Source organism: Marmota marmota, unplaced genomic scaffold (assembly GCF_001458135.2).
Source record: "Marmota marmota marmota unplaced genomic scaffold, marMar, whole genome shotgun sequence".
In the NCBI taxonomy this organism is placed as follows: domain Eukaryota; kingdom Metazoa; phylum Chordata; class Mammalia; order Rodentia; family Sciuridae; genus Marmota; species Marmota marmota.
Window position 1 is genome coordinate 3885965 of NW_026000057.1, and position 15626 is coordinate 3901590.

Sequence of the window (15626 nt, forward strand, 5' to 3'; positions counted from 1 at the left end):
AGGCTGACAGCTCCTGGAACTGGCTCATAGTGGGTGCTCCTCCCATTGAATTGTCATTGAGAATGTGTAAGGTTTTGGGGGTAACATCAAGACCAGTGTCCGTAGTATCTAGTCTTTTGATGTGAAGGTTAGATGGCAACTTGGGGTCTTGTCTTAGCAGAGAAGAGAATATGTGTTTTAAGCATTTTTGAGAATATGTGTTTAAGAGTGTTTTAAGCCTGTTAATTTTTTTGAAACTTTGTAGCTGATACTCCCCCACCTGCCTACTTGCCTCCCGAGGACCCCATGACCCAGGATGGCTCTCAACCAATGGACACAAATATGATGGCGCCTTCCCTGCCCTCAGAAATCAACAGAGGAGGTAAAATGAGTAGCTGGTTACTCTCCTTTTACAATCTAAAGTCAATATGTTGCTTTCTCTCACAAAGTTTATTAATCTTTAAAAAAGATAGCTGCTAGAGAAAGGCAGAGCACAGGAAGAGAAGCTCGGTGGACAGAATTCTGTGGATAACACATATGTCTCTTATTTAAAGAGCAAACACTGACTTTTTGATTGAGGCCTGAGTGTGATTGTGCAGTTGTCTTTTTATCTCCAATACTGCATCGTTTAGAGCTGGTGATGAAAGGAATGCTTTTAAGTGGACAGAGGGGAGTTGAGCCCCAGTGGGCACAGCACCAGCTCCACAGGTGATGTTCAGAATGGAAAGTTCTCATAATTGGCCTTCTGAAAGGTTTCTTTTGTGGTTAGAATCTATAGGCATAAACTCCATCTGTTTTCTAGACCTTATTTATGTCTCGCTGAAACCAAAACTAATAACATTTGCTTCTTTCTTGCTGAATTTATTTCTAACTTTATTACCCGAAAGGCATTGAGGCACACCTTTTTCCTCTTCTCACCCTGAAGAACTCTAAGCAGAACTGAATGTTTTTTTCCTTCCTTAGTGAAGGGTGGGTCTTTAATTTCAGCTGTGAATTATTCATGGCAGTGACTGAGGGGATAGTGCCATCCTTCCTGCAGGTTGACAGTGGTGAGTAGGCTTAAGAGAGCAGAGCACAGGTAAATTAAGTATGATAGGACCCTGAGCATCTGTTAGAAGCCACAGCCACACTAGTGGAAAGAAAGAACCCTTCCCCAGTGGCCTCTCAGGAAGGGTTTCACTGGCACACCCACACACTCACATGCACAGATTGTTCAATCTGTGTAACATTTATGCAAATTGAAGTTAAAAATGCAACTTGATTGCTAGATATGTCTTATTGACACTTTTTAAATTAAAATAGATATCTCAGACTTCCTCAGAGTTGCAGGTATTTTTAAGTACTTAAAGTTTGATGATATCTGTATGATACTATGATGATAGCTATGTGTTGCTATGCATTTGTCCAAACCATCAGAATGAACACCAAGAGATAAGGGTGTAGCTAAGATAGAGCACTTGTCTAGATTATACAAGGCCCTGGGTTCCATCTCCAATACCACATACATCCCCATATAAATGTTAACTCTGGACGTTGAGTGATAATTATGTGTCATAGATTTATAGGTTATTACAAATATACCCCTCAATAGGGGTTATGGATAATATGGGAAGCTATGCCTAGGGTTGGGGACATATTGAAAATCTATTGGCCTTGTACTCAACTTTTCTGTGAACCTAAAACTGCTCTAAAAAGTAAGATTTATTTTTAAAAAGTCGAACTCAAAGAACCTTTCTTAGATGTGCAATATAATAAATTGGGATGTACAACTTCTAAGCAGTTAAATTTTTAAAATCACTTTCTTTTTTTATTGATTCTGTGTTTTATGGTACCTGATCATCTCTAGGACATCCTATCAAACATATAACTATAAGTCAACAAATAAACACTCTGATTTGAAAAATAATCCCTCTCGCACACATTTTTGGAATTTAGAGAACAGGATAGAAGGAGAGAATGGACAGAGTAGTACACACTGATAAGACCCTGTGGACCCTGTGCCCATTGTAGTTAAGTCTAACATGTTGATTTCAGGAAATAGACACAGATTTAAGAATGTTCCTGTTATATAACTTTAACTTTTTTCCCCATTGGAATAAGTCTACAATCATTTAATATTTTCATAAGGAAGGGGATGTTGGGTCTTGTTCTTATTGTCCTTGTTGGTGACTTCCCAAGAGCAGGGGTCAGCAGACTAGAGCCCACATCCTATTGAGTCTGCTCCTGTTTTTGTAAACTAAGCTTTATTGGAGCATAGCCGTGCCAGTCATTACCTGTTATCTCTGACTGCCTTTGCTCCACAAGGGCAGAATGGGATAGTTCTAATAAAGATTGTATGGCTCACGAAATATTCTGGCATTTTTTAAAAATATTTTTTTAGTTGTAGATGGACACAATATCTGTATTTTATTTATTTATTTTTATGTGGTGCTAAGAATTGAACCCAGTGCCTCATGCATGTGAGGCAAGTGCTCTTTCACTGAGCTACAGCCCCAGCCCTATCATGCCATTTTTTATAGAAAAAGAATTGCATCAGTGTCTGGTCTACTTGAATAGTATTTTGAACAATCCTGGAAGCTGGTAAAAGACCTATATGAATGACATTGGAGCCGTCTTTAAGATTGGGCACTTGTAAATCACTAAAATTTTGCTCCATGAGCTTAAGCAAATTGACATGGCAGAGTTGCTTAGAAAACAAGGAAAATAGTATATATTTTCAGCTGAAATATGTAAGTATATAAAGCAACTAATGTGTGGGATTTTTTAGTGATCATTTTCTTTGTTTTCTTTACCAAAGTCAAAAATAAAGTGTGTTTTAATATGTGTAAAGGCTGATAGTAAGAACACAGAGGTTCTTCTCCCTTAACAGTTATAGCCCATGCCTCTGATGTGGATTTTCTTTCAATTTTTTTATGATTGCACACCCAAGACTTCATAAACCTCAGATCATTATTTATTGGTATGCTGGAAATACTATGGTTTGGTATTCCTGGAATCTCTAAAGCAGTTGTACAAGAGGTTTTACTACAGAAGGAACTTATCTTTAAAACCTTTTAGTTGCAAGTGTTTAGAAGTGTGTTCTGTTGGGAGACTTGTTAGTCTTAGGAGATTTGACTTAACAAGCTGCATCCTGTCAGTAAAGTTGGGTAATTTCCATTGTTGGCCCATTCTGGGAATGGAGAGACAAAACACACCTGCTCTGCATGACTTAAAGCAAATATAAGGAAGTTAGCATGAAATCTGGATGAGAGAGATATGATTCATTGTGTAAGAATGGCCAGCTGGCAGGATTTCTTCCTGAGTTGGAGAACTGGAGCAAAACTGGAGCTGTGATCATTATTGGCAACTTAATACGAAATAAAGTCACTTCTTATCAATAATTAAAAACTGATTTTCATTCCTTTAAAAAGCATAGGTAGAAAAGGCTTTGCCAAAAGTGAGCCCTTTGTATGCGGCACTCTTGGCATGACTCCGGGCCTCTGCTGTTCTTTCCCACTTGTTTTTTTCACTGGCCTCTTGTTTTACTTCTTTAGATGGGGAGCCAGGGTCTGTGGTAGGGTGATTTCCATTTCTGCATATTAAAGAGCAAGTAGCATTTTGTTAGTATTCAGCAGATGCTGTCTCTGGGCTTGCTCTCTGATAGTAATTGTAGGAAATTGTTTTCCTTTTAAAGGAGAATGTCACACTTCGTAAGAAGTACCTGCTTTAGACATCAGATAAAACCTATAACCGCAGTTGCTCTTCCATGATCCTGAGCCAGTTTTTGGGATGCAGTTTCAGTTTTTGAGAGCCCAAGGCACAAACTTCAGTTGATGGAACCTTTTCTTTTTTACAGATGTTCAGGCAGTTGCTTATGAGGAACCAAAACACTGGTGCTCTATTGTCTACTATGAGCTCAACAATCGAGTGGGTGAAGCGTTCCATGCCTCCTCCACAAGTGTGTTGGTGGATGGTTTCACTGATCCTTCCAACAATAAGAACCGTTTCTGCCTTGGGCTGCTCTCCAATGTTAACCGGAATTCCACTATTGAAAACACCAGGCGGCATATTGGAAAAGGTGAGTCTTCACCTGAACCCTTCAGATGTTTATCTTTCCTATCGCTGTTCTCCCAGAGGAGACTTGGTCATTCATTCTTGTAGCAAACACAGGGTCATGTTCAGTTGCTGCAGTTTGAAGTATTTTTAAATTTTGTATTATCTAGAAGTTCTTCCATTTAAACACTATGTGGTCTCCTGACTGCCATTTTATTAATGTGAATTAGCCAGAATCATGATTTGCTATTTTAGGGCACTGCTCTATCTTTTTTTGCTGTAGAATAAAATATCTTTTTAATAGACTCAATTATTTAGTGGTGATACGAGTAAAATAGTTCTGTAACTTTTAGATATATGATAAGATTAAGAGAATGAGTGTGTGGCTATTTGGGGAGCTTGGTTTTCACTGTGGAGTAAGGGACACACAAACATGAAGGAGGGCAAGAGATTAATTATGAGGTAGATGGAGGCATCAGTGTGTAATCATAACTTTAATAATATATACTTAGACGTGCATGCTTGTGTTTATTCTCGTGTGTATGGAAATCTATGTATGTGTGACTGTACATGCATGTGGTTTCTGATGTGTGTGCCGGGAGGGCCAAGAAACAGAGACATCCAGTAGCAACAAGTACATCTCTAGCCCCGACTGCAACCTCTGTCGCCATTTCCCACCAAGAGGAACTGTGGCTCCTTGGAAGAATAGCCAGCATCTCATTATGGCAGAAAGTAAAGAATGCTTATGGGGCATGTCACAGGAGCCAACTCAAAGGGGCTTCCACAATTCCCAGTGTGAGCACAAAAAATAGTTGTCCCTTGGTATATCTTGTTCAGGATCCTCGAGGGTACTAAAACCCTTGGGTGCTCAGTTTTCTTGTATAGGTTGGTGTACTAGTGTTTATAACCTGTGCAGTCCTCCTATATACTATAAACCAAATGCAATATAATGCTGTTTAAGTAGCTGTTATGCTGTGTTGCTCAGGAAATCATGACAAGAAAGGAAAGTCTGAACATGTTCAGTACAGATGCAGTTTTTTAAAGAATATTTTTCAATCTGTGAATTTAGATCCTATAGATACCTGGGGGCAAATATAATTAGGTACACTAATTAATTTTAAACCGCTCAAGAACAACACTAACATATGTCCTTGTCAACAATAAATAGATGTACTAGTGAATTAGGAAGACTGATTGGTATAGAACAAGAGCTAGAGTTGGAGAAACAACAGTTTGCAAGCATCCTAGTAAGGATCAAGCTCCTTGATGAATACCAAATACGAAGAGAATTTTTTTATAAGAATCAGGATATTTGCATGGTCTTCAGGTGTTTCCCCACAAACTACCTATTAGTCACAAAGGACACTAGAAGGCAGTAATTACAAAGTAGAAAAACTGTATAATTTGTTTTTATAATTACATAATTGATCCCCCATCTTGACTGGGGGATCAACATTGTCATCAGCAGTAAAGACAGCGAATCCATATACCTCCAGATGTGATACCCTGATAAGGATATAGGATCGCCCGTGCAGGATTCCAGCTGTTAATGCAAACCTGAGCCCCATCCTGTGGAAACATCAGGCAAATCCAAAATGATGAGCATTCTGTATTTAAGAGAGTAAAGAGTGACTTTATTCTCCCAAAATATTTGTCAAAAAAAAAAAAACAAGAAAAGCTAGAAGTGTTCCAGATTAAAAGACGTTAAGGAGCTGGGGTCGTGGTTCAGTGGTAGAGTGCTTGCCTAGCATGTGTGAGGCGCTGGGTTCAATTCTCACCACTTATTTATTTATATAAATAAATGAACAAAATAAAGGCCCATCAACCTCTAAAAGACATGACAAGCTATATATAATATCTGACAGTAGATATGATCCTGTACTGGACAGGGGGAAAATTATTATAAATGATATTATTGAGAGAACAATTCTGGAATAAGAATGGTAGATTAAAGTTTCATATCAATGTTAAATTCACTGACTTTGCTGAGGATTGTGTGGAACCGTCTTGCCTGGGAAATACATACTTAAGTACTTAAGAGTAAAGGACTGTGATGCAATAGTTGAGAAAGACATTATGTACATATGAAGATATCTGTCTTCTCTCCATCTGGCTGTATCTGAAGCAACTCTGTGTCAGAATACATAAGGGGTGTGTGTGTGTGTGTGTGTGTGTGGACAGTGGGGAGGGAGAGTACTAACAATAAAGCAGATGTAGCAGATTGTCAATGTAGGTTAGTCTGGGTGATGGGTATACGGTTGCTCTTTGTTATCTTTTTCAGACTTCTCTATAAATTTAAAATTATTTTCAGAGTTAAATGTTTAAAAAGAACGACCTGTGAAATTTAAAATAGTGGACCAGATAGATTATTTAATGGGTATTTGAAAAGCATTTGAGACAAAGTTTTAACATTCTAGAGGCGGTGAAACCCAGCAATCCTTAAATAGGAATTGATAGATATTTCCTTAATATGATTAAAAGGGGAAAAAATAAAAACTAAATACATTTAAGGATGAAATGCTAGAAATTAGGTTCATAACATACACAGATAACTTTGTATGGTCTGTAAACCCCTATAATTTATGTATAAACACATTCTGCATTTGGAATGGAAGGACTTACTTTTCATTAAATTCTAAGGTGACTATTTCCCCAAAGTAGTAAAAAGCCAGTGTACAATTGCCTTTCAGAATATTAGGAAGAAAATAAGGATTCTGGGAATGCCATTTCTTAAAATTGTTCCAGATGCTCTGAGTAGTGTGCTTACAATTTCAGATGATGGAAGCTTAAGCCAAGATTATCATGATTTGCAGATGATATGAGTGATTTAGATAACACTCGTGAGATACATTCTTGAAATGAAACTGGTAGGCCAAAAGCTCTTGATGTATTTTATCAGAAAGCTTAATATTAATTCACAGCCCTGCCAGAAGCACACTAGCCTTCTCCCTCACCTGTGCCCACACTGTGGGTGAGCACTGTTCACCTGGAAGCCCCTGGAGAACCTTGTTGTTGTTGTTGTTAGTCTCCCTTCATCTGGCAATAGCCCGTTAAAAAATATAAGGGAGGGGAAAGTCCCAGTCCTATAGCAACAGAAAACATAAATTTCTTGGAAATAATCTGAACTGTAGCAAGATTATATAAAGCTACTAAAACTGGACTGAGAGAGAAAGAAAATTTGAATTAATAGGCAGTCTTTGTTCCTTAAAGGGAAGCCTTAATATTGTGAAAGCATTTTAGGATATTTGCTCTTTCTAACTTAATTGTAGTTTAAAGCAAAAAGTTAAACTACAATGTGATGTTTTCTGAGATTTGAGTAATATATTCTGAGTATTACCTGGATGAATAAACAAAAGAGAGTATCTAAAAGATTTAATGGAAAAGAAAAAACTGTTGACATTAGGGTTAATAAAATGTTACAAAACAACAAGTAAATCAAAAACAAAACAGGAGAATAAACTCAGACTGCATAAAAATTCAAGGTTGTTAAGAAGCATAGCAAATCAGGAGAGTCTTTTAATAGTCCTCAATAACACAGTCAGCTTGTGAAGTGGGGAGGATCCTGGCCTCATATCATATAAGTGAATGGATTTTTGAACATTTTTTTCAAAGGCAAACAATTAAAAAGCTAGAGTGAAATATATTTGATCAGAGATGTAAAAAAAAATTCCGAGCATAAAAAAGTAACAAAAAGAGACTTAAAAGGATTTCAGACTTCTTTAGGTTAAAATATATCATGAACCAAATTAAAAGACAAAGAACAGGGAAATAATAAACAAATTATTTTCATCCTATCGCTATATGCACAGCTCATAAAAAAATAATCAGAAAGCCAGAACCACAGTAGGATAAGGGAGGAACACAAACAGTGAGTTCAGGATAGAAACCCAGATGGCGAATGGACTTGGAGAGTGTATCCAGCCTTACACACAGATTAAGACAGCTATGTTATTTTTCAGCTATACATTAGAAAAATTTTGCTTTTGTTTAAGCTCATATTCAGTTCTGCCTGGGTCAAATGAGGAAGGCACTTACACACTACTGGTGAGGGTGTCAATTGATCCGAGCATTCTGGAAAGTCATTTGGCAAAGTGAGTCAAAGCCTTCGATCTAGTGCTTTAACTTCCAGGAATCTCTCCTAAGGATATTATTAAAAATTGTCCAGAGACATTTATCATGGCATTGTTATAACAGCAGAAAATCAGCATCAACACAATGGTCTGCTAATGGGAGAACTGTAAAATAAATGGTTAGATCCATATAGTCATGGAGGCATTTTAAATGTTTACAAAGAAAGCTTAATGATGCCCTAAACTGAATATGGTGTTTCAGACTATTAACAATTATTTCCTCTGTGTTGCTAAGGGAGTGACATTTTTTGCTTCTTTATATTTTTTGTTTACTTTCTAAATTTTATATGGTTAAATTTATCATTTTTCCATCAGGGATGAAAGTCTTTCTGTGAAGAAGTTTTTACTGTATCAGGTGAAAGATGGGTTTCTGCCTCAGCAGCTATTTGATTGTTAGAGAAGTCTTCTGCCTTGGGTGCACATGTAAACACAACACTTCATATTTCAGATGGGACAGCCAGATTAGCAGTGGTTAAGCCATGCAGCTACCTGTAAGATGGATCATTTAAAGCCATACGGGCTGTGACTGCTGGGTGGCCTGTGTAATCTCCCTTAATGGCATGGGACTTTGTCAGAGGGGCCCTTTCCCCTTTTTCCTTCTTTTAAAGACTGACTAGTGTCGATTTCCTACACTTCTAGAACTCTGGGTCGGTCTCACAGGAAGAAGTTTGCAGCAGGTGGTAGGTTAGTGAGCTATTGTTTCATAAAGTATGACATTTTTTTAGTTTAAAAATTTGTTTTACTAGACCTTGAATCTCAGTTCTCAGCAAAGCTTCTTCTACCTCTAGTTTTCTAGTTCTACTTTTCTTGGTCCCCCTTCTCTGCTTCAGTATAAATCCAAGAGACATATTATGAATGCATAGAAGATACCACAACAAAGCCCAAGTTTTATCATACAATATTTTTAGAGTAAGAATACATGTTTAGCCATGGCTAAATAAGGCATTAATTACTTATCAAAAATGAACTGTGCACAATGGCACATGCCTGTTATCCCAGTGACTTGGGAGGCCGGGACACAAAGATCACAAGTTCAAGGCTGGCTCCAGCAGCTTAACAAGGCCCAATGCCATTTAGTGAGATCTGTCTCAAAAAGGGCTGAGGATGTGTCTCAGTGATAAAGCACCTTCAGTTCAATCCCCAGTACCAAAAAATAAACATGAATTTTTATACTTTGTTATTATTTTCAAGACTTGTTCTGTTATTCCCTAGAAACCTCCTGGATGTGCTTATTGATGTAAGGATATTGTATTCACGTATGGATATTTTTTTAACTAAGAGTCTGTCAGTTGTGCAGGACTTAGAGAATATCTGCCTCTGTTGCCAAAGTTGAAATCATATAAATGTGTATTTTTATGTTGAGGTTGCACAGGTGCCTTTCAGCTGTAAAACGATGGCAGTAACTAAATGGTTGTCTTCCCACAGGAGTGCATCTTTACTATGTTGGAGGGGAGGTGTATGCCGAATGCCTCAGTGACAGTAGCATCTTCGTGCAAAGTCGGAACTGCAACTACCATCATGGATTTCACCCCACGACTGTTTGCAAGATCCCTAGTGGGTGTAGCTTGAAAATTTTTAACAACCAAGAATTTGCTCAGTTGTTGGCACAGTCTGTGAACCATGGTTTCGAGACCGTCTACGAGCTCACAAAAATGTGTACTATACGCATGAGCTTTGTGAAGGTGAGTGAGCTCCAATTGCTCTAGGCTGGGCTTAATACATTTTGCTGTGCCTTGTTGAAGTGTATCAGTGTACATCCACTTGATACATTTCAGTCATAGCAGACTTACTATCTAGGGATTTTTAAACCTTAACCAGCATGTGAATTTCAAAGAAAATATTAGGACATAGGAGTGCTTGTGTAAATGTCAGTTGCAGTAGCCTTCAGTAGCCTCTTCCTTATACAAATTTAGCTGTTTTAGCTACTTTTATGATAGTAACACTTGTTACTTTTGGTTCAATGATAAGTGCGTGATCTTTTTGTAAAAATAAAAGTTCATCACACTGGATTTTTCTTTTCTTTCTTTCTTTCTTTTTTTTTTTTTTGTGTGTGTTGGGATTGAACCTAGGACCTTGTGCATGCAAGGCAAGCACTCTACCAGCTGAGCTATATCCTCAGCCCTGGAAATTATTTTTGACTGATCAGGTTTTTTTGTTGTTGTTTTAGTGGTTCTAGTACATCTTGTACTTTTCATATAGTTCAAAATTTATTAAGGCCCTTGTTCCAAGATAGATACCTTATTAGCTTTAAGTGCATTAGGTGTGTATTGTATGTTTGAAGAGAAGGTTAAAGACATGCTTGTACTAACTGGTCACTCTGTGCTGCCTCATCTTGTGCCTCTGAGAAATGAAAGTTTTTAAGATGCCATTGAAATGTAAAAAAAAAAAAATGAATATCTGATTATATTTAGTGAGTCAGTGACTTATTCTAGAAACTGACTGGCTTGTCTCTGATTTCTCAAAGATAAATTTTCATCCTGTATCACTCTGAGAAACACAACTAATTACAGACTTGGGTGAGGCCATCACCCTCTATGTCGTTTCTTCAGAAGCTCACCTAGCTAGTTATCAAACCGGTTTTGTAATGTATTTATTACTGAGGATAATTTTGGAACCTAATTTTGTTCATCATTCTTTAGATCAAATGTATTTTTTCCCAAATATCATTTTTTTTCCTGTTTTGAGTTCTCTTAGCAGATTTTTGGTATGTTTTCTTACTGCTGCTTTTCTCAAAATGTAGTTCAGTGGTTCTTTGCAATGGAGCCCGGTACCTCTTTCATATTAAAAGAGGGTTTTGTTTTGTTTTGTTTTACCCCTTTCGGAGTTTGACCTATTATCCATGTACATATGAGACTACAAAGACCATTTTCATTCATTTTTAATTCACTATTTAATTTTTGACTTAGCATTTTGACTCAGGTGATTTTTAAAATAAGGACGTGACTTGCCTAAAGCATTTTTTTGTTTATTTCTTTTTATTGGTTTGGAGGAAAGAACAGCCTGAAGAGATACAGGTTCTTCTTCTTCTAGTTGTCTTTGCCTTTTTTGTTTTAATTTTGGACAGGGTCTTGCTAAGTTGTCAAGACTGACCCTAAACTTGTGATCCTCCTACCTCAGGCTTCCAAGTTGCTCGGCTCACAGGTGTGTGCCACCTCACCTGGCCTCTAGTTGCTATTTTAACTGTGTGACTAAGGCGCAGGGACTCCTTTGAGGGCCTCATGTTCCTCATCTGTAAAATGGGGGTGGGTGGGGCTGGGACTGTGGTGATCATTCTGTGATCCCTTGTGAGTTCATTACTACTGAAGGCCACTCTGGAAGGATTTATGGCTCTAACACTCCAATTAGTTGCCTCTTCTGATTCATTTCTTATTAATTACCCAATCATTTTAACTATTTCACTTTTATAGTTTCTTTTTTTTTTACCATGAATAAACTTTTAAATTTTATTTTTTTTAATTTTTTTGTTTTAATTAGTTACACATGACAGTACAATGACCTTGACATATCATACATTTGAATCAGATGGGATATAATTTCTCATTTTTCTGAGTGTACAGGTTGCAGAATCACATTGGTCATGCAGTCACGTGATGGGAGGGAGGGGAGGGGAAGGGGGGAAAGGAAGGATAGCAGAATAAAATAGACATTATTATTGCTGTGTATATATCCATGACCGCACTTTTATAGTTTCAATAATGTACTTTTACACAAGAAAAAAACTTTTACACTAATAGAAGGTATTTATATCCGATTTCATTCTTTCAGCCAGAATTTTAGCAGTATTCCAGAGAAGGAATACAAAGATGAAAACAACCTACAATCTCTAGCTTTAGGATGCTTGTGGTCTCACACATGTAATTAATACAACATACGATGAGCACTAGCATGAAGGGGCTGACACCGTGTAATGGATATAGCTGGGAAGCTGGATTTAGAGAGTTGAGGATAAACGAATCTTAGTAAAAACTCTTGCTGAGTTTTTTTTTTGTAAGGGATTCTCATATATTAGCAACAAAAATATTGCAGATTGTTTTTACAGCATTGTTCTTCATTATCACAATGACTGGACACTTCACCCTCTGCCACTCAGCATCTTGGAGAAATGCTGAGGAACATTAATATAACCAACATTAATAACCAATCTTGCACCATTTTTGCCGTTTTAGGATGGTAATATAAAGCATATATTTCATAAATTATTTGCATCTTAAACTCCCCCATAGCTGAAAAATCCAGATCTGTTCAGCTGAACAAGTGTATATAGAGCTTCTGCTTTGTGCCAGTGACTGTGCTGGATGTTGTCCCTGCCTTCTCAGAACCTGCTGTCTGATGGAGGTAAACCGACACATTCCATTTAGCAATATATTAATGGAGGTTTAAGTTCATGTGTCTACGTACTATGTGCAGATAGAGTTCACATGTCACCACTGTCTCCTGAAAGTCTTCACACTCAGATGTACTTCTTGAAACTGCTAGAGTAGATAGGTAGCAGAGAGAGTGTGCCAGCCTTCTCTGGTACACCTCAGGGAACAGGGATCAACCAGAACTTCATGTTTTGCTATCCACTCTTGCCAACAAGTTTTTGAGCTCTGAAGTGGCAGTATTACTCTGCTCTTTATCTTCTATGGAACTTTAGGGTCCTGATTCAGTAATTTTGAAGATGTCTGCCAAGCTGCCTTCTTATACAAATGAATAATTAAATGCTGACTTCAGGCAGTGGCTTGGTATCAGTCATAACTTTGGGGATACTTACATGCACTCCTGCCAGTTTTGCTTAGAGATCGAAAGATCAAGAGGTCCGTGTTGATAGGCAGACCTTAGGTGGCTGAACAGGGAAGAAAGGGTATCAATGTCCAAAGAAGCCTTTTCCTTATTTTATTGATGATAAAGTGAGAATTTAATAATAGCTATTACCTTACTATCAGAAGGGAATGGGAAATGAATATGAAAGTTAAAAAGTGTGTGGGCCAATAATTCTTGTTGTTTTGTTTTGTTTTTTAATATTTTTTAGTTGTCAGTGGACCCTTATTTTATTTATTTGTATGTGGTGCTGGGAATCAAAACCAGTGCCTCACTGTTAGGCAAGTGCTCTACCACTGAGCCCCAGCTCCGGCCCCAGCCCCAAGACCAGTAATTCTTTAACCTGGAGTCCATGGATGGACTCCAGTGGCCAGCACCATTTCCCGCAGTTTGCCTGCCAGATCGCGTGTATGTGCGCACTCTTCTGGGAACTGTCTGTCGCTTCAGTCAGAGTCCCTGATTAGGTGAACTCCTTTTACTTAATAAGTTGAACACTGCATTAAACAAGTTAAATGACCCTGCTTTGTTTTTTCCAGGGCTGGGGAGCAGAATACCACCGCCAGGATGTTACTAGCACCCCCTGCTGGATTGAGATACATCTGCACGGTCCCCTCCAGTGGCTGGATAAAGTTCTCACCCAGATGGGTTCACCTCATAATCCTATTTCATCAGTGTCTTAAATGGCCTCAGGCTTCTGCCTCTTGAAAACTATTGAGCCTTGCATGTACTTGAAGGATGGATGAGTCAGACCCAATGGAGAGCTGACAAAGGAGCCTTGATAATACTTGACCTCTGTGACCAACTGTTGGATTCAGAAATTTGAAAACCCTTGGTAACATACTATTGATATCAAGAACCTGTCTAGTTTACATTGTAACATTCTCTTGTAAAATCAACTAAAATGCAGACTTTTAGCAGGACTCTGTGTATAGTTAAAGAAGAGATGGCCAAGCCAGGGACAAATTATCTATTAGAAAAAATGGTCCTAAGAGATTCTTTTGTGTTTGGCACTTTAGGGTCATCGTTTGGCAGAAGTTTAACATTAATGGTTAGTCTTTCTGAAGTGTGTTTTTATCAGGTTTAGAGCCCATGTTGAATCTTCTTTTCATGGGTTTTCATAATTTTTAAAACTATTTGTTTAGTAATGGTTTTTGTTTGTTTTTAAGTAAAGATTAGTCTTTATGATATACATAGTAATCTTTCTAAAATTGTATGCTGACCATACTGCTGTCAGAATAATGTTAGGCATATGCTCTTTGCTAAATATGTATGTACAGAATATTTGAAAGTTAAGAATTGATTAGACTAGTGAATTTAGGAGTATTTGAGGGGGTGGTGGGAGGGGGGAAATGACAATTGCAAATGTAGAATATACTGTAAAAATTCAGTTTGTCGCCTTAAAGAAACGAACTGATGTCTGAATTTTGCTGTGTTTCAATTTTTTAGAGATTTTTATCTTCTTTTTTTTTTCTTTCTTTCTTCTCTCCATCCTTTCCCAAAAAAGCAGTTATGCAGCTGGTTAATTCATATAACTGTGAGAGCAAATGAATAATTCCTGCTATTCTGAAATCGACTGCCTATGTATTTCAATACCAATTGTATGGAGTGCTTGAATTTATTAAGCAGTTTTTATGGAGTTTACAGTACAGAAACAGGCTTTAATTTTCAAATGAATTATTTGCCAAACCTAGTAACTGTTAAATATTTGGAGGATTTAAAGAACATCCCTGTTTAAATCCATTTCAAACTTTTTTAATTTTTTTGTACTACGTTTGGTTTTATTTTCTTCTGTTATCTTTTATATTCACTTATGCTCTCGTACATTGAGTACTTTTATTCCAAAACTAGTGGGTTTTCTCTACTGGAAATTTTAAATAAACCTGTCATTATTGCTTACTTTGGTTAAAAATTGGTGAATTTCATTCTTTACATATCAGATTTTAGGGTAAGATTTGTTTTTCTTTTGAAAGTTTTTTTCCTCAGATATCCTCTGCCAAATAAAACAGGTGAACCAAATAACTAATAAAGAGGAATCGGGTAGAGAGCAAGGTCCCTTTAAGTCAGAAAAGAAAGGACAGGTAGAACTCAAAAATTTGAGGAAAACCTAGCAGAATCTAAGTGTACACATCCTTCAATGTGCAGAAATACAGCACCAACAATTATTGGTTGGTGCCGTTCAGTCACCTGAAAGAACCAGTTTCCAACTCAGATGAAACTAAGGGTGACTGGAGTGTGTTATTGGGGGGCGGCGGGTGGTGCTGAGAACTCAGCGCAACAAGAGAAATTGCTTTTGCAGTTCTCTTGGGTTTGGGTATGATTCCAAACCCCTCCCAAAGGAAAAAAAGAGAATGATTTTGTCCATAAGGGACCCAAATTTTGAGGACTTTTACATACTTTCCTGACCAAATAGGTGCCACTCTTTCTCCTTCACATTTTATTTCTTTCCTGGAGGTGTACCAGACCTAAAATTTTAAGATTCTTTCTCTTCCCATTTTAAACCCAGCTTAAAAGAAAAAAAATGCTGCCCCCCTCCCCACCACCAGAAAGCAATATCCCTACACTATGATCAAGAAAAAATTCCCACTTCTTATTGTCGTCTGCCAAATCACCAGAGTACAAGTAGAGAAAGCCCTGGCTAGAAGACATATGTTATAACAAATTCATGCCCATCTTTGCTGATCCAAC

General features: G+C 37.5%; 1 protein-coding gene across 4 annotated transcripts in view; it reads left to right on the forward strand.

Moving 5' to 3' along the window:
• Smad1 (SMAD family member 1) overlaps nucleotides 1–14837 on the forward strand; it is a 79638-nt gene extending 64801 nt beyond the window's left edge. For all 4 annotated transcript variants that reach the window (XM_015484446.2, XM_048813467.1, XM_015484447.2 and 1 more), the window contains exons 4-7: nucleotides 245–361; nucleotides 3815–4036; nucleotides 9567–9823; nucleotides 13478–14837. In XM_015484446.2, coding sequence (XP_015339932.1) covers nucleotides 245–361; nucleotides 3815–4036; nucleotides 9567–9823; nucleotides 13478–13621 — 740 coding nt within the window. In that variant the 3' untranslated portion in view covers nucleotides 13622–14837. The remainder of the gene's footprint in view (nucleotides 1–244; nucleotides 362–3814; nucleotides 4037–9566; nucleotides 9824–13477) is intronic.
• Nucleotides 14838–15626: the final 789 nt, after the last annotated feature.